Raw genomic sequence first — 18809 nt, forward strand, 5'->3', positions numbered from 1 at the left:
ACTCCAAATGTAATCCCTGTATTTAGACCCTCCAAAAGCTCCCCTACTGATCTGGCATACTAAACAACATTTTTTAAAAACAGATTAAATCTTAATTTTGTATAAAAAATATAACCAAAATAAAAACTGCTTCTGCATTTTTGCCAAGGAATGTGGGTCTTACGAGGCATAAAACGGGGACAGTCACTTAACCTGAAGGTTAGATCTGGGAATAACAAAATTCTTTTTCTATTATGCAGCAACATCTGGTTTGTGCAAGTGACAGTCAGATTTCTTAGTTTTTCTGTTCAGGTCTGAAACATGGAAAATCATCATCCTTTCAAATTCCATAGTCTCACAGTGTTTCCGCTGGATAACTGTAGACCTGGGCAATAAATATGACACTGACCAGAATAAAACTTTTTGTACAACCCAAAATAGATTTTTCCGATTTGCTGACAAATTCCACATATTTTTGGAAATGAACTGAATATTTTTTCTGATTTTTCAGTCTGCTGGCCAAACTGAAAAATCAATTTGTTCTGCTCTAGTCAGAACCCCCATTGCCAATCATCCCCCCTCATTCTGGGCCTGATGCACAGCCCACTGAAGTTCACTGAAAGACACTCATTGACTTCAATGGGCTTTGGCAGAAGGCTTCCTCCCTTTTAGGTTTTCTCCTGTCATCACTTCCATCCTTTTAGTGATCTAAATCTGTGGTTCTCAAACTTCATTGCACCACAACCCCCTTCTGACAACAAAAATTATGACATGACCCCAGGACGGGGGACCAAAGCCTGAGCCTGCCCTAGCCTCTCCACTCGAGGCGGGGGAAGGCTAAAGGCTTCAGCCCCGGGTGAAGGGCCTGTAACCTGAGCCCCGCCACTCTGTGCTAGAGCTGAAGCCTGAGCTCTGCTGTCCAGAGCTGAACTTCTCGGGCTTGGGCCCCGGGCTCCACTAAGTCTAACGCCAGCCCTTGCAATCCCATTAAAACAGGGTCCCAACCCACTTTGGGGTCCCGACCCAGAACTGCTGATCTAAATAAATGAAAACATATATAAGAAAACACTAATCAACTTAAATTAAAACCAGTAAAAACTTACTCTGTAGAATGCAGTAGTCAGGGGCAGTAATGCTGCAGCAATGCTGTATTCTTCTGAAGTTGAACAATCCTTCAAGAAAAACATAGACAGAAAATAAGCAAAGTCATGATAACTAGCTGACAGCGTGAACCGCATTTATACATAATAGGTAGATTGACCTTCTCCTTTTTGCTGGGGATGGGCGGGTTCTCAGACTATTCTTTTCCAATTATATAACTTTTGATCAATCTAGTGAGAGGTAAATAATTATTTTTACTTCATTTTGGCTTTTTTCTTATATATCCCTTTCTGCTCTTATTGTTCCAACAGTGGTACCTTTACCTCCAGTCATAAGGGTAAGCCAATTCTACTCCATATATCAGCAACAAGAATGTGCTCTTATAGATGGGTAGTCCACACATCCTTTTTTTAGGGGTTGAGTATCATTCTTGTTGCACACCCCAGAGTAATAACAAGGCCATTAACTGACCTGAAGCAAAGTTACTAGGTTGTTGCCAATGCTGAGTCTACAGCATAGTAGCATTAGGTTTCAACCACAACAAAAGTCTGGTAATAATAACTGTAAACAAACAGAAAAGCATTTGTATGAACTTTCGGTTTCAACTTAATTTTATACAATCATTTTGAAATTTTACATTGTAGAAATACAGTAAATAGGTGCATGTAACGTACTTTAATTCAAAACTTACACAAGGAAATAAACAAGTACATTGTTCATAATCACTTTTATGGAATGAAAGTATGAGTCATTTTAGAGGGGGTTATTACTAGTCCATTGTAATTTAAGTATTTTTCACACAGTTGATGAAATGTTATTTCAAGAAACCACTATTTAAGCCAGCATTCATTTAACATGCTGGGACTGATTCTGATCTCACACCTAATTTATGCCAATATAATGACACTAGCTTCAGTGGCGTTACACCTGATATACATCAGCACGAGAGATAAGAATAAGCCCTATCACATTTAAATCTATGACATTCAGTTAACTATCAACTTGGTGAGTCAAATGATAAATACTGAAGTACATTTACCAAAAACAAACTATACAAAAGAAAAATAGTAACTGTAATTTTTCAAGATGAGCTTCTGTATGTTCACATGTCCTGATGCCTTGAGTGGTATTGGTGATATACAGAGGCTATGTGAAGAATAGTTTAAACTCTGAATTATGAATAGATAAAATTAGAAATGAAGTTTCAAGGACACTTTATTTGAAAGAAGCTTAAAACTACAGTAAAGATAGTTCACAGAATAAACAGATTTAAGAACATAAAAGTAGCCATACTGGGTCAGACCAAAGGTCCATCTAGCCCAGTAACCTGTTTTCCAACAGTGGCCAATGCCTGGTGCCCCAGAGGGAATAAACAAAACAGGTAATCATCAAGTGATCCATCCCGTTTCCCATTCCCAGCTTCTGGCAAACAGAGACTAGGGACACCATCTCCAATAGCCATGATGGACCTATCCTCTGTGAACTTATCTAGTTGTTTTTTTTTTAATCCTGTTATAATCTTGGCCTTCACAACATCTTCTGGCAAAGAGTTCCACAAGTTGACTGTGCATTGTGTGATAAAATACTCCCTTTTGTTTGTTTGAAACCTGTTGCCTATTAATTTGGTGATTCCTAGTTCTTGTTTCAGAGTAGCAGCCGTGTTAGTCTGTATCCGCAAAAAGAACAGGAGTACTTGTGGCACCTTAGAGACTAACAAATTTATTAGAGCATAAGCTTTCGTGGACTACAGCCCACTTCTTCGGATGCATATAGAGTGGAATAAATATTGAGGAGATATATATACACACATACAGAGAGCATAAACAGGTGGGAGTTGTCTTACCAACTCTGAGAGGCCAATTAAGTAAGAGAAAAAAAAAACTTTTGAAGTGATAATCAAGATAGCCCAGTACAGACAGTTTGATAAGAAGTTTGAGAATACTTACAAGGGGAGATAGATTCAATGTTTGTAATGGCTCAGCCATTCCCAGTCCTTATTCAATTCTGAGTTGATTGTGTCTAGTTTGCATATCAATTCCAGCTTAGCAGTCTCTCGTTGGAGTCTGTTTTTGAAGTTTTTCTGTTGTAAGATAGCCACCCGCAGGTCTGTCACTGAATGACCAGACAGGTTAAAGTGTTCTCCCACTGGTTTTTGAGTATTATGATTCCTGATGTCAGATTTGTGTCCATTAATTCTTTTGCGTAGAGACTGTCCGGTTTGGCCAATGTACATGGCAGAGGGGCATTGCTGGCACATATCACATTGGTAGATGTGCAGGTGAACGAGCCCCTGATGGTATGGCTGATGTGATTAGGTCCTATGATGATGTCACTTGAATAGATATGTGGACAGAGTTGGCATCGGGCTTTGTTACAAGGATAGGTTCCTGGGTCAGTGGTTTTGTTCAGTGATGTGTGGTTGCTGGTGAGTATTTGCTTTAGGTTGGGGGGTTGTCTGTAAGCAAGGACAGGTCTGTCTCCCAAGATCTGTGAAGGATCATCTTTCAGGATAGGTTGTAGATCTCTGATGATGCGCTGGAGAGGTTTTAGTTGGGGGCTGAAGGTGACAGCTAGTGGTATTCGGTTATTTTCTTTGTTGTGTTATGAGAAGGAGTAAATAACACTTCCTTATTTACTTTCTCAACACCAATCATGATTTTATAGATCTCTATCATATCCCCACTTAGTCGTCTCTTTTCCAAGCTGAAAAGTCCCAGTCTTATTAATCTCTCCTCACATGGAAGCCATTCCATATCCCTAATCATTTTTGTTGCCCTTTTCTGAACCTTTTCCAATTCCAACATATCTTTTTTGAGATGGGGTGAGCACATTTGCACACAGTAGTCAAGATGTGGGTATACCATGGATTTATATAGCAGTAATATGATATTTTCTGTCTTAGTTAATTGTATTTAGTGGAAAAGCAATGGACAGTTACCTGTTCCGCAACTGGGCATTCTTCGAGATGTGTTGCTCATGTCTATTCCACAGTAGGTGTGCGTGCTTGCCACGTGCACCTGTGCCGGAAGTTTTTCCCTTAGCAGTACCCGTACTGGGGGAGCACCACGGCGACCCCTGGAGTGGCGCCTATATATCGCACTATAAGGGGAGCCACAGGCTCTCCCCACCCTCGGTTTCTTCTTGCCGGACAACTCCGACAGAGGGGAAGGAGGGTGGGGTGTGGAATAGACATGAGCAACACATCTTGAAGAACGCCAGTTACAGAACAGGTAACTGTCCTTTCTTCTTCGAGTGATTGCTCATGTGTATTCCACAGTAGGTGATTCCAAGCAATATCTGTTGGAGGTGGGTAGGAGTTCACGGTGGCTCAGGACGAAGTACTGCCCTGCCAAACCTGGCATCATCCCTAGACTGGGAGACAATCATAGCACGTGCGTATGCACGAGGTGATCCAGCAGGAAAGCTGCTGGGTGGAGATAGGCTGCCCCTTTGCCTGCTCGGCCGAGGCAATAAAGAGTTGAGAGGATTTCTGGAACGGCTTAGTCCGATCCAGATAAAAGCCAACGCCCTACGCACATCGTGTGGCAGCGGCGGCGTTCCTCATTAGAGGAGTGGGGCTTAGTACAGAACACGGGGAGAAAGATGCTCTGCTCCATATGGAAGGCGGAGACCACCTTCGGAAGGAACACCGGGTGTGGGTGGAGCTGGACTTTATCCCTATGGAAAACCATATAGGGGGATTCTGAGGTTAAGGCCCTGAGTTCCGAGACATGTTGGGCCGATGTGATCGCCACAAGGAAGGCCACCCACTTCATCAGGTCTTGGTGCGCCTTGAAGTCCTCCTGTGGGAATGATGGCGGAGGCGCCGCTATGGTGTCGTCTGGTGCCAGGGAGAGGGCCCACATGGAGCCGAGCACCTCGGTTGGTGCCGGGGCGTCGAGCCCCAGATCAGAGTCCGTGTGTGGGTCTGCCGACTCGTGACCCGCCGACTTGTCCTGTGGGCGGCCGGATGAGACCGATGGAGCCTGGGACTCTCCGGCGACTGAACGCGCCCCGATCTGGGCTGGCACCGGTGGCCACGGTGCTCACTGGCATCACTTTTCTTGCCACAGGGTCCCCTGCCATTGGCCCAGCTGAGTGCCCGATGACAGTATGTGTCCCAGCTGAACGGCATGGACTGAGGATGGGTGGCCGGGTGCCGAGGCCAAGGTTGCCGAAGAACACTCGGTGCCCTGGGAGCGGTAAGAACGGTGCCTGTGACGTTGTCTCCCTCGGGACCTGGACGTCGAGGACCAGTACCCACCCGATGAACTGCTTCGTTACCCGTGACGGTGATGCGAAGCCCAGTGCCCTGACGACGAGGTGCCCTGGGGAGAGCCTCGGGCGTGACATCTAGTCGAGCAGGAGCCGGAATGGGAATGACGATATCTGTCCCGTCGAGAGCAGCTTCAGTACCCAGGCCTCGCAGGTGAGTGTTCCCGGTGCCTGTCTCGGTGCCTACGCTCGCTGGAAGGCGGCGTAGAGGGCCCCCGCAACTCCTGTCTCAACGGTGGCCTGGACGGTCTGGCCAGAGTCGAGGGTGGGTGGAAGCTGCCAGACGAATGACCGCTGCGCGCCGAGTGGTGTGGGGTGCGATCCTCGGAGTGGGAACTGCGGCTGGTTGGAGAGGTCTGGTGGGCACCCAATGGAGGCTTGCCTCGAGCCCTGGGCCCTGTTCCCAGTTGCGCGCTCGGGACGGGCAGGGACATAATGTCCTTCGCAGCCTGCATTGCCTCTGGTGTCAACGGCATCCATACTGGTGGGGATGCCTGAGCCAACAGTACCGGGCTGCTCCGCTCCATGCGAGTTGGAGGCCTTGAGCCCGGGGGGGGACCGAGGGCTGCCCAGAGCGGGACCAGCCTCCCCCTTATCCTTATCATGGCATCGTTGCAAGGCCGGGCCCTTCCTTTGCTTTTTGGAGGGAGAGCGGCGCCAACTGGTCGAAGGGGCCTTGCTATGTATTGACGACGCGGCGGCCGGCACCAAGTCCGATCCGTGTACCGGCGTTGGGGCCAGTGCTGACTCCATCAGGAGAGCTCAAAGTCTAAAGTCTCTCTCCTTCTTGGTCCTTGGCTTGAATGACCTGCAGATCTTGCAATGGTCGCTAATGTGAGTCTCACCCAGGCAGCAAAGACACTCAGCATGAGGGTCGCTCCTGGGCATAGAACGGCGACAGGAGTCACACGACTTGAAGCCTGGGGCACGGGGCATACCCCGAGCCCACTCTAACAACTGAAGAATGATCCATGAACGCTACTACTAAGATCGAGAAGAAGGGCTGCAGCAGAACTGGAGCACAAAGTTCCGACTACCTTCACTGGCGGCAAGAAGGAACTGAGAGTGGGGGGAGCCTGTGGCTCCCCTTATAGCGCGATATACAGGTGCCACTCCAGGGGTTGCCGCGGTGCTCCCGCAGTATGGGTACTGCTAAGGGAAAAACTTCCAGCACCAATGCATGTGGCAAATACGTACACCTACTGTGGAATACACATGAGCAATCACTCGAAGAACTCAAAGATTTTTGTTTTGTAATGGAGTTTGGGTTTGTTTCTTTCGTTACCACTAAGTTGTGGCAGAAGATGAAGACAATCCTTATGGATTGCATATTGTATTAATGACTGAACTGCAAATTGTATTAATGAGGGAACATCATCTTTCACATGACAGGATCTTAGAAGATGAATGACACCACTGCAATGAATAGGGGCGAAGGTGGGAAGAAGGGTTTTTATAACTGTCAAATCTAACTCTCTTTACTTACACATGCAGTGCCAACAAAGTGAAAGAGACTCACTTATGAGAGTAAGGTGAGCAGAATTTGTTTCAACCTCCAAAACCTCTTAACTTTCAGTAGAAATTTAATATGGAATAGCAGTATCGCCAAATTTCTGCTCAGTAGACTTCTACATGTGTAATGGCCATAAAACACTTTTAATGAATAGGGTCTTCTGGTACAGAATGTGATGGAAAGTCTTAACTCCCTTCACTATGCTTATGCCTGTGAATTGAAAGGGTCAGTAATCCTATTTAGTATAATACAATTAAATTAAATTGAAGCTCCTTATGAGAAACAATATAAGCAGACCTTATCCTGAACCCACTGAAGTGAATGGCTAAACTCACATTGACTTTAATGTGAGAAAGACTGGGACAAAGGAATTCTCTTTCATAAGCTGTATTTTTAAGATATGCAAAAATTGACTTTAACCTTTATAAAACGATTACCTCCAGGATTTTTCCAAAAGCTTTGAAATGGCCTATTTTAAAAGAGGAAAAAACACACTAACTGTATATAGTCTGAGAATGCTTAATTTAACAGTGAAATGTGTCACTCAGATCTTTCAAAATAAAGATAACGCAAAAGATGTTACGTTAAAGTAAATCAACCAGTTAGTGGACTGAAGAAAATAATGATCTTGTAATGGAAATCGATTTAAGGAAAATTAGAATTGATAGGTAGCTTAAGATTTAAAAACCAAACAACTAGACTTTTTAAGACTATTTTTTTAAATCATTAACAAACAACATTCAGTGAAAACATAATGTGAAAGCAGTCCATGACACCCTCCCCAATGCAATCTATTTCTGAAAGACCTCTCTCTCTTTTTTTAATTTTAAATGGACTGGATATTTTTCATTGGTCCTTGTTGCCAAGGTTGGAGAAACATGATAATGCAACTATCTCTTTAAGACAAATACACAGTTATATACTGGATAATGAGTGGCATAAACATAACTTCCATTAGCACTATCTTGTTTCATGCTGACCATTACTGGTGAGTACCTTCAATTCAACCCAAAGATTGGATATCTGCTTATCTATTATTAATCTCTGATTAATTACCCGAATCCAAAATTATCTGAACTGTTCCTCTGCCAAGATTTTTATTTATACCTTCATCCTGACACATTTCCTACCTTACAGTTTTCTCTCAAATCAAACTTTTTGCAATTTAATTTGTACTACTAAATGTAGAATTTCAACTCTTCATCTGTATCCCAACTAGGAAAGCATTCTCCTCATCCCAGTAATCCTATTAACTTCATTGTGACCACTCATGGGAATTGTTATGCAATTAATTGTTATACCTGTCACACACACATATCAGAGGACCACTGTACACTGTTAAAGGGCCTTATCTTGCAGTTCTTTCTCACATAAGAAGTCATAATTTAATCAATGGGCCTACTAGTGTTAAGAACCACAGGACTGGGTCCAAAGTTGATAGACCAAAAAACTAATCTTCAGGTAATTGTTTTCTAATTGTTTAAAACGTCCATGTGATTTTTAATACTTTTTTCATAACAAATACTTCAGTGCTCTGTTCTCAATTCAAGTAGCCCAGTCATCCTGAGTAACACATCAATGCACACGCAGTCAAGAAAAAAAACAAAAATTGACAAAAGATTTAAGAGAGAGATTTTAAAGGTAGTGTATAAATGAATGCACACTTGTAAGCCTACATTTATGCACACAATTACCCCAGTTGTATTTGTAAATGAACTTTTAGTTGTCTAGATCTGTGCCCTGTCTGAATGTGAATGTGACAACTGTGCATGGAAATATGGGTGTGTAAATTTGTGCATTCTGCACATGCATCTCATACCAGTTGAGAAGGTGGTCATTATAGACTGAAAAAAAAAAAAAGATGCTGAAAAGCATGACAGATACTCTGATGATGTCTTTCATTACTGTGTGTCTAGATGCAAAATGATCTATGCTGATTGTTTCAAGTTGTCCATTTAATTTTTGGCTCAAATTATTTTGTTGGAGTTTTGGCTTTTACCCAAAACATACACAAAAACATCTTTCTAAAACTGAGCAATCTTAGAATCCTCACCTAGAGAGCATTCAGTATTCCAAGAGCTAACATATGTCTAAAAGATATATATCACCACAGCAAAGACAACATATGGTGCTTTATTTTTGCATTTTTACTTACAAATATGCAATTCTCCACATTTGGTATGTCAGCAGTACCCTCTACACTTCTCATGTAGTGGTATAATCAATATATATTTCCTTGTCCAGCATGTGATGAAAGCATTAGACAATACAAGTAAAATGATCCCATTCCAGGACAAATTTCTTCCCAAGATACCTTCCTAACACTGCTGCTTCAAGTACAGTAAAATCCATTAACTATTCACTTGCTTTGCCTGAGCACACTAAAATGCCACAATTAATGGACATTATATGTGGAAATCTTAGACATTCTTAATTACCTACATGCAGGTACTGTAAATGTCACACAACTATTGGTACTGTATGAAATGAATTCAGATTTGTGAAGGCCAGACCATCAGCAAAAAATCTCCATGCGGTTTATCAATGACAAAATATATGAAATGTTACTGATCATAGAAGATAGCCCTTACCATCACTATATAAGGGGCTGACAAAAATTCCTGATGAGATGTTGCGAAGCAATGAAATTTTCTTTCTTAATTTCTATAGAATGAAGATGAGTGACATGGGGAATCAAGAATTATTCCTAGCACACAGATAGCCTTCCTATAAAATAATGACAATTGATAATGAAATACCAATTCTTGTAGAAAACTGGTTTGATTCCATGCCCTGTTCAGTGAGGACCTTTTTAAAAGTTCACTTTGTGGACCAGAAATTTCTGAAGCTGCATCTTGGCAGGAGGTTAGACTAGATGACCCTTGTGGTCCCTTCTAACCCAATGATTCTATGAAGCAAACTGGAAATTCAATGGCAGCTTCAAGTATATTAAAATGGAAGTCTTTAAATATGAAAATACCTAATAAAATCATTACTGTATTCTTCCATTTACTAATTTTGACAGTAAATTTAATGTATTTTATGCTACTCTCAGATTTTCAATGTGCAGTAAATTTTTTTAATGACACTATCTGTTTTGTAGAATTCAGAGGGGAAGTTGGAGGTTTTGGCAACTTTCTGTAGGCAGCTGGAGCTTCTGAATCTGGAAGAAGGCAGGAGACAGTTTTGGCTTTTGGAACCTAGTGGGAATTTTAGGCTTTTGGCGCTGGGACGGGGAGGCATCTCTTTTTCCCCTCACCCTTAGTCAGGGTCAGAGTTGACCTGCATTTTTGGGAGACTTCAACTGCTACTTCCTTATTTCATCAACCATTGACAACAACCTGCTATCCTCCTCCTATTCTGAGTGGAGAACAGTTAATGAACAACCACATGAAGGAAGGAGTTCCTGCTTGAGTTCAGGGGAAATACACACTCTGATTCAGCGAATCCTTTAAACCTGTGAATAATCCTATTGACTTCAACAGGATAACTCATATTCTTAAGTGTTTTCCAAAATTGGAGCCATAGTAAGCAACAGTAAACTCCTAGAGATGCCAGTTCCCTCTCAGTCACATGACCTATAAAACTTGGGAGGGATATCTTCCACTGATAAGCACTATTCCTGTCTTTTTTAAATTCACTAACTCTATGAAGTTCCTCATTATCCAGCCATCTTAAAAAGTGTGGTGTTTTTAATAAAATAGGAAAATCTACACCACATTGAGATTTTCTATCACTGAAGGCAATTTTTATCTCGTGTAACTATAAACTATCTACTGTATAGACTGTATGCTCTTTGAAGAGGAATGGTTTTCTCTACATTCTGTACAGAGCTGAGCACAATTTTGCTCAAAGTTCTGAAACAGTTTAAATAAATGCAATTAGTTGCAGTCTATTGTACATTGTTATATAATAAACATAACATATACCATATAAAGTCACACACTAATGAGATACATGCCAGTTGCTGATATATGGTAAAATGTGTGTGCTTAATGGTACAGTGTGTACACCTATACAAAATACTGGTACAGATCTTGCCAGGTGCTGATCACCTTCTGTGATGTACTGAGTGCCTTGAATATCTATTGATTTTAATGAATGCCAAGAGTGTTCAGCACCTTGCAGGACTAGGCCCTTAATGCATTTAAGATTAAAGTGAGCTATGTTTATCAAAGGAGTGAGGAAAGAACTGATAACTCACCATGAGTAGTGAAACCACAAGATGACGACATACATTTCTGCAATGTTGGCTATATATTAAGGCTGAAATCGTGGTCCTAATCAAGTAAATAAGCTCCCCCTAAGCTCCCCTCAATGAAGCCAGGATTTCACCCTATATTAGTCTGTACACTTTATATTGTTTAGCTTCTTATTGGTTTACAGCATTTATATTGTCTGTACAGTTTACATTATGGGATTACTTTATATCAGTGGCCCCCAACCTTTTTGTGGCCAGTAGCACATTCATGTTTTCAGAAGAGCGTGGTGGGCGCCAACAATTCTTCAAGGCTTATTTTGTATTTGTACATTAAATAATACAAAAAACATATTTAATATTACATAATATATGAATTCAGAGAGAAGCCAGAGAGAAGGCACGAGGATAGAGAACACCGGCACCTGCAGCCCCGGAGTTCTCTGTCCCTGGCAGGCGCAGGGCCACGGCTTCTCTCCGGCTTAAGCCGCAGCCCCATGCCTGCCAGGGACTGAGAACACCGGTGCCCACAGCCCCGGAGTTCTCTGTCCCCGGCAGGCGCAGGGCCGTGGCTTCTCTCCGGCTTAAGCCCCAGTTCTGCGCCTGTCTGGGACCAAGAACACCAGCACCCACAGCCTCAGAGTTCTCTGTCCCTGACAGGTGCGGGGCTGCAGCTTCTCTCCCCTGCTGGGCACCAGGCGGGCCTGGCACCTGCTGGGAACAGAGAACACCGTGCCCGTAGCCTCAGTTCTCTATCCCCATCAGGCGCGGGGCTGCGGCTTCTCTCCCCTGCTGGGCAATAGGCAGGTGCACATAAATGCCCCGGTGGGTGGTATGGCACCCGCAGGCACAGCATTGGGGACCACTGCTTTATATTGTCCAACCCAAATTACTACAGTATTTTCTGTCTTTTCTTCATCTAAAGCAATGACAGAGCTCATCAGGGTGGATTAGAAAGACTGCTTTATTTTATGAACTGGTTCTATGTTATTAGAAAACAATGGGACTACAATTTTATTGATAAGTATTTTTAGTAAAATATTTCAAAACAGATTGACCCATTTTAATATTCCAAATTTTAGAAATATATTTGCACCCACATTTATGAGATTGGTTGAATATAGTTTCTATGTTCATTGGCACAGAAAGTGTTAATGTCATGTGGCTACAAGTCAGTATTCTTGGTTTGTAAACAAGAGGAAACATCTTTTATACAACAAGCAAATAAGTGTAAGATGTAATTTAATTAAATCAAGCAATGAATGTACAGCCAACATTGTTACCTAAGAAAAAAGTACTGCAGATTTACCCTTTTCTTAATTATATAGATTAGAAACTCTTCTAGTCACCCTACAAAAATCTCTTATCCTCCTAAAATACAAAATATTAGAAAATTTAATTATTTTAAATATAGACAGTCATGTTATCTATTTTATATGAAGAAATGCATCTAATGGATTGTATAATCTAAAAGAGAAAGACTTGAATACACATTGAAGGCTATGATTCCTACGTTCCCCAAGTTAAAAATATATTTCACATAAAACAACAATTTTATGAGATATTAACAGTCATATAATATCGGTTATAGGATTCATTCAGGTGCTGTCTCTAATGAAATGAAAAAGTATGTGTTCCTATATGGAATTTTATTATAAGAACCTTTTAAAACACTTAAATACATGTTTTTAACCCTATAGATAACCTAATCTGCTATCCTATTATAATGATTGTCAAAAGAGGTATTAAACACTTGTAATTCCTATAACCAAAACCATATAATATACTTCAAAATACAGCATGGAATCTAATTTTTCTTAAATTAGAGTGAAATCCTAAGCCCCATTGAAATCACCAGCAAAACGCCAACCGATTTCAATGAGGACTTGGTTTTCAGCCATTACATCTTTCAGGGAAAGCTAACTTCATGGTTACTTAATTTATAACCATCAAATACAGATAGGTTTCACTTATGAAGTCAGAACCAGACTCTGTGTTCCTCTTCTCCACAATGGGGTGAGGAAGAAGGAATTCTTCCTCTAGGCTGTAATTCCACTGAGGCTGCCTGGACATATTACCTCTGTGAGGCATAGAGGAAGACAATGACTGAAGGATCCACATAGAGGACCTGTGCTCTCACCTCTTCAACTACAGGGCTATCAGTCGTTGTGAAGCCTCCAAGGAGCTGACTTTTCTCACTGTTGTGGGGAAAATTGCCCTGAGTTGTTCTTAAAACCTTTGAATGTGGATATGACATACACCCTTTTACACAGGTACATTTTATTCTAAAAAAGTTTAAAATAATTCACGGTTGTTTTTCATATAACAAATGTATAATTACTTTATAATATCTGTATGCAGCACTCTATGTGTGTATTGCAATTTACCTGGGAAATAGAATGGTTTTGTTGTAGATGGGACAGAAGGAAGACATGATGCAGGGATAGAATGCATCACACAAAGGGGAAAGGCAAAGATACACAAAATAAAGTTGCTTGATTTTGCACAATAAACACCACATGCCTGATCATGCAAAAATGCATCTACCTATCTTTACTAATGTGCTTCAATATTTGCATATCAGGGCTTAAGTGAAATATGCATATTTGGCATTGTTTGTCATTTGTACTTCATGTATGACATTTCTGACACTAGACCCCAGATTTTTGGTAATATTGCAATGCAGTTTTTCCCCCACTATGGAAACTACTTCTTCTGCCTGTCTTATATTTTATGAAGAGAAATTTTTACTGAAGGGAGGGCGCAATTCACCAAGTCATGTCCCCACAAGTCCCCTTGAACATTTTGTAGTTACGCCTACTCAGGTGATACATACCTCTAGCTAGTGTTCTGGGCAGGATGGAGCTCCATGGACCTTCAGTAACAACAAGTGAAGAGGTTACATTCTATTATCACCTCTTGTGAGGTTGACCACTGGCTGGAAAGATGCTATGGGCTCGACCTTCAGCTGTGTGTGCTCAGTACAATGCAAGTCAAGGGGCAAGTCAAGGGGCTGCCTGTGACACGCCTGATCTTATGGATTATTCAAGGCAAGATGCAAATTAGACCAACCTCACCTCTACCCTGAGATACACTAGGTGCAACACCCACAAGGGTGTAAAAGAGCCATGGCTGGAACCAAGAACAGGCCCTACAGATCATTTCACTAGCCGACGAGAGAGCTGGGAGCCTACAAAACAGCAAAACAGATCTTTGGTTTGAAAAGCTGCAGAATGCCATCCCAGACTATAGGAAGTTCTGCCAAGATTGTTTTAACTTTATAAACTTTCTTATACTTGGCTGTACTAGGTTCTGGCCTCTCATAAGTTTGTGTGGACTTGTTGAGGGAGAGTGCAGGGGAGAGAATGTCATGAATGCAATTTTGGATGGATGCATTCAAGCACCTAATTTTTATTAAATTTTAAAAAGTTTAACCCAGCTACACTTTGGATGATGAATTAACAATGCAGAACTTTTCCGGTTGTGGTCCCACAACCCTTCTGGTCTAGCAGCAAACCAACATTAGCAACAGCACTTTAGTAGAAAGAGAGCTCTTGGGTGCCTATCTCACAATGCATGCATTTTTCACAATCTAAGGTTATAATTTGTTGTTCTACCCTTTTTTAATAACAAAAATATTTAGGGAACAAGGAAACAACTCCTACATGCAGAAATTATAAATTCTTCAGCATTTTTACTGTACCCCATTATAGTTCTTTTGTAATGAGTGTAAAATTTGTTTTTAATTTTTCTGTTTAAGACACAGATGAATACAAGAATGCCATCCCTTGTGTTTGAGCACATCTGAGTTTCTTTAACAAAAATGCCATGCATGTTTCTGAATACTGTCATGAGGCCCATGGCAATAAAGTTCAACATACTCAGGCTGTAATCTTCTCCCAAGGAAATGGTTGGGATGCCAAGATGCCTTTTGACTTTTATTTCACAGCAGGGCTTCATTCGCAGTGACTCTGTCCAAACCTTAAACTACACCAGCTGTGATACGAAGTCCCGCACAATAATTTCTAAAAGTATTTGACAAATATTTTTTTAAATTAAACTATGGGATACATTACAATTCATGACAAACTAGTGATCAATAGTCATTAAACATTCAGACAAGAAGGGTTATTAATTTACAAGATGTTTATATACAGCAGAGCTTGTATAAAATCTGTGGTGCAGTAAAACATTGGTGCAATGATTGCAAAACATAAATACAAAATACTTTGTAAACCACTTTACAGCCATTCTAGTTAATTGAGTTAAAAAACAATTGCAAAAATCCCTAGAATAATGGAAGGGCTATTAAAATAGCTGCAACATTCCAGTCCACTCCAGTTGTTATCTATTAGGGAATCAGTTCATAAATACACAACGTGTATTCTAATATCCCGTTGCTGTGCAGCAGCATCTCAGTTCCCAACATCCCGAAGAATTTACTAACTTTCAAAAGCATAAGAGGTATAACACACTGAAATTCCTTGAAGAATTTATATTTCATTGTTTTTCTCTCAGTGAAATGGACCTTAATTTCCTACCAATATTTCACACACTTCATTTTTCTGTATTTGTATAGCACATCATAGTTGTCACTAGAATTTCCTGTGTTTTTTTGTTTTGAAGAAAACCTGTCTCAGGGTCTTAATTTACATTACATTTCAAATATCACTATCAGCTTATATTTTGGTTAACTGAAAAGTTCATTCTTCACTTTTTCAAAAGATTTTTTTTTAAACGTAGGATGGAGCAATTTTATATTTAAATATCAGTATTTGGCATTTATATGAAATAAAACTCATCAAAAGATTCCGGGCTGATCCTGCAATCCCTACTTAAGCCCTAACTGCCTTTTGAAAAGTGTCTACTTTCCACAAAAAAAGTCAACTTTTTGTTGAAAAACTGAATACCTGAAAGAATTCCTCCCCCCACCACCTCCCGGTTTTTGGCCAAAAAAAATTAAAAATGTTGATTTGAAAATGCTACCATTGTGCCTCACATGCCCACTGGTTCCTCTATGGGCCAGTGTTACCACCCAGACTACATCTCCCATGATGAACCACAACCACTCAGTAAGAGCAGGAGACTGTGGTTTATCATGAAAGATATAGTCAGACTACAGAGCTTGGCCACAGAGAAGACTGGGGCATGGTGCAACTATCTACTAGGGTGGCCAGGTGTCCGGTTTTCAACCAGAAAGTCCAGGTGAAAAGGGGACCCAATAGTTTCCGGTCAGATCTACTGACCAGACACCCAATGTCTGGTTACTGCGGGGAAGGCAGGGAGGTGCCAGGTCATCATCTGTGCCAGCCCCTCCTCAGCAGGGGCCACCTCCTACCTGTGTTGGGCGGCTGCAGCTCCCAGCCCAAGTTCTGCAGATGAGTGCCTCCTGACCCAGGCAGGGGGGTAGGAGGAGAAAAGCAGCGAGCGATGGGGGCAGGGTGGCAGAGAAGTGGATGGGGTCCGGGCCTTGGGGGAATTGGTGGGGCAGGGGTGGGGCCTCAGGGGGAAGAGGCAGTGCAGGGGAGGTTCCAGCACTCCTGCTGGAGAGTCCGGTTTTTAAATATTGCCAAGTTGGCAACCCTACTATCTACAACCCCATGAGGCTTTGTGGGTAGCATTTCCAAACCAAAATATTTGGTTTTCAGTTGAAGGTTTCTGATTTTTCACTGAAAACTCAGAATTTTCTATTAAAAAATCACATTTTCTGACAGTTCTACATACATGATTAGGCAAAATGTTTGAAGTTAATGTTTTTAAAGACAAGAGATTGAATGGTTTTTCACCACTGAAGCAGAGTAAGGATGGGAAAATCTGATAGTTCAATTTTTAAAATTATTTTTTGTAAATGTTGCATGCATTTTCTCTCTCATTCTCAACACCTAAGTTCTCTCCCCTTTCCATATCTTCCATCCTCCTAAGGGCTGTATTGTAGCCCTTAATCCATTTTGTTAGCTATACCTAGTGCAGAGGAACAATTTACACTGGGAAAAATGGAGCTGAGGAGAGGACTAACTGGCCAAAATTCAATTAAAATAAAACAGAGAATGTTTCTAGAACAGAAGAGACAACCAAAAGAAATGGTGGAGATAATAACCCATGTTCTCAGCTCTGCTATACCCACTTTTCTCTGATGTATAGCTGGCAGAGGCTACGTAGCTAGCTCCTGTGCCAGTAGTCCCTCCACCTCTAGTGCAGGAGCCATTAGGGATGCATACCGGAGGCAGACTATGGAAAGTGAAACTCTGCTACCTCTACCATCCCTTGGTGCATGGTCCCTTAAGGATCTTGTGCTAATGGTGTAAGTTAGAGCAGCTGCTCTGATTACATATACAGTATTCTAAGGCCAAAAGGGACCACTGTGATCCATCTAGTCTGAACTCCCACATAACTCAGGCCAAAGAATTTCCCTGAAATAATTCCTGTTTCAAGTAGAACATATCTTTTAAAAAACATCCAGTCTTGATTAGATTTATGCTGAGACTGGGCAGCACAGATCAGGGAGTCACAACTAATTTCCTGTTAGGTGCCGGGCTTACCTGCAGGTGAGAATCTACTCCTATATGTGCACTCCTGATAAATGGATTTGTATGCTCTTTGTCTTTAAAGCTCACACTATGATGGTATTGTATTCCCAAGAGTTTCTGAATATGAGGATGCAGCAGTTGTCAAGATGCTTCTTATACGCACTTAGCAAGAAAGTTGCATCCACTGCAGCTAATGCAGAATGAATGAGGTAGCCTGCTTACTGATCTTTCACAGATGGGGCATATTAACATTTGTGTGCAGTGATCTCAACTGGTTAGCTGTTGATTTTCAGGTGACAGGGTATTGGGTTTGACTTCTACAGTAATAACCTAAATAGTTTGGATCCAGTCTACTGGGAGACAGTCACTCTCTCCATGCAGCACAACAGCACCTATGATCAGGGCCGCCGAGAGCAGGTTCGGGCCCCAGTGAAAAAAATTTTTTGGGCCCCTCAGCAAGGGCGGTCCGGCTAAACAGGGTCAACGAGGGAGGAGGGGGGCGGTGAAGCCGGGCCCCCTTCCGGACCGCTGGGCCCTGGTAATTTGTACTGGCTTCCCCCCGCTCTCGTTGGCCCTGCCTATAATTATCAGAACTGGTGTAACTAGGGGGGACCGAGAGGGCTGACAGCAGGATGTTCTCAGTGAGAACTATTTCACTCAGAAACTTGCTTCTTGTCTTGGTTCACCAAAGTCCAGAATTGCAAATATTTAGGGCATTCTGCAAGACTCACATGCTCTCTTAGATCCAAAGACAATATTAAATGAGGATTGGTGAAGATGAACATGATAGAAATAATACTGCAGAGGAAGTTTTTTTGGTCTGTTTTTAAGCTTATTGATTTATTTGGTATTTGTATTGTCTATAATAGTCAGGCGTGAGACAGGCATAAACAGTAACTTGAAATGAATATACACATACACACGTCCATGCAGCCTATGAATTAATTTAATCAGTGTTGCAACAGTAAAATTGCTCATTCGCAAAACCCCGCTTCTGATCACCATAAAACACTCCTATGAATAAATTTCCCTAATGCTCTCCAAAAGTCAGGTCTCTGAGAAGGTGGCATTATACCCAGTGGTATTATCATGGATAAATGTTAAGCATAGTTAAGTGAAAAGTTCATGTTTATAAATAACATTAAATAATGACAATGATACTGATAAACAGTCAGCCTTAGAGATTTTGTCATGATGACCAGCAAAAATTTAAATT

General features: G+C 41.5%; 1 protein-coding gene across 3 annotated transcripts in view; it reads right to left on the bottom strand.

The window, feature by feature from the left end:
• Window positions 1-18809, bottom strand: part of SBF2 (SET binding factor 2) — a 586194-nt gene that overhangs the window by 133377 nt on the left and 434008 nt on the right. For all 3 annotated transcript variants that reach the window (XM_054025187.1, XM_054025186.1, XM_054025185.1), the window contains exon 17: window positions 1083-1151. In XM_054025187.1, the coding sequence (XP_053881162.1) occupies window positions 1083-1151 (69 nt within the window). The remainder of the gene's footprint in view (window positions 1-1082; window positions 1152-18809) is intronic.

The sequence above is a fragment of the Malaclemys terrapin genome, chromosome 4, assembly GCF_027887155.1.
Source record: "Malaclemys terrapin pileata isolate rMalTer1 chromosome 4, rMalTer1.hap1, whole genome shotgun sequence".
NCBI lineage: Eukaryota > Metazoa > Chordata > Testudines > Emydidae > Malaclemys > Malaclemys terrapin.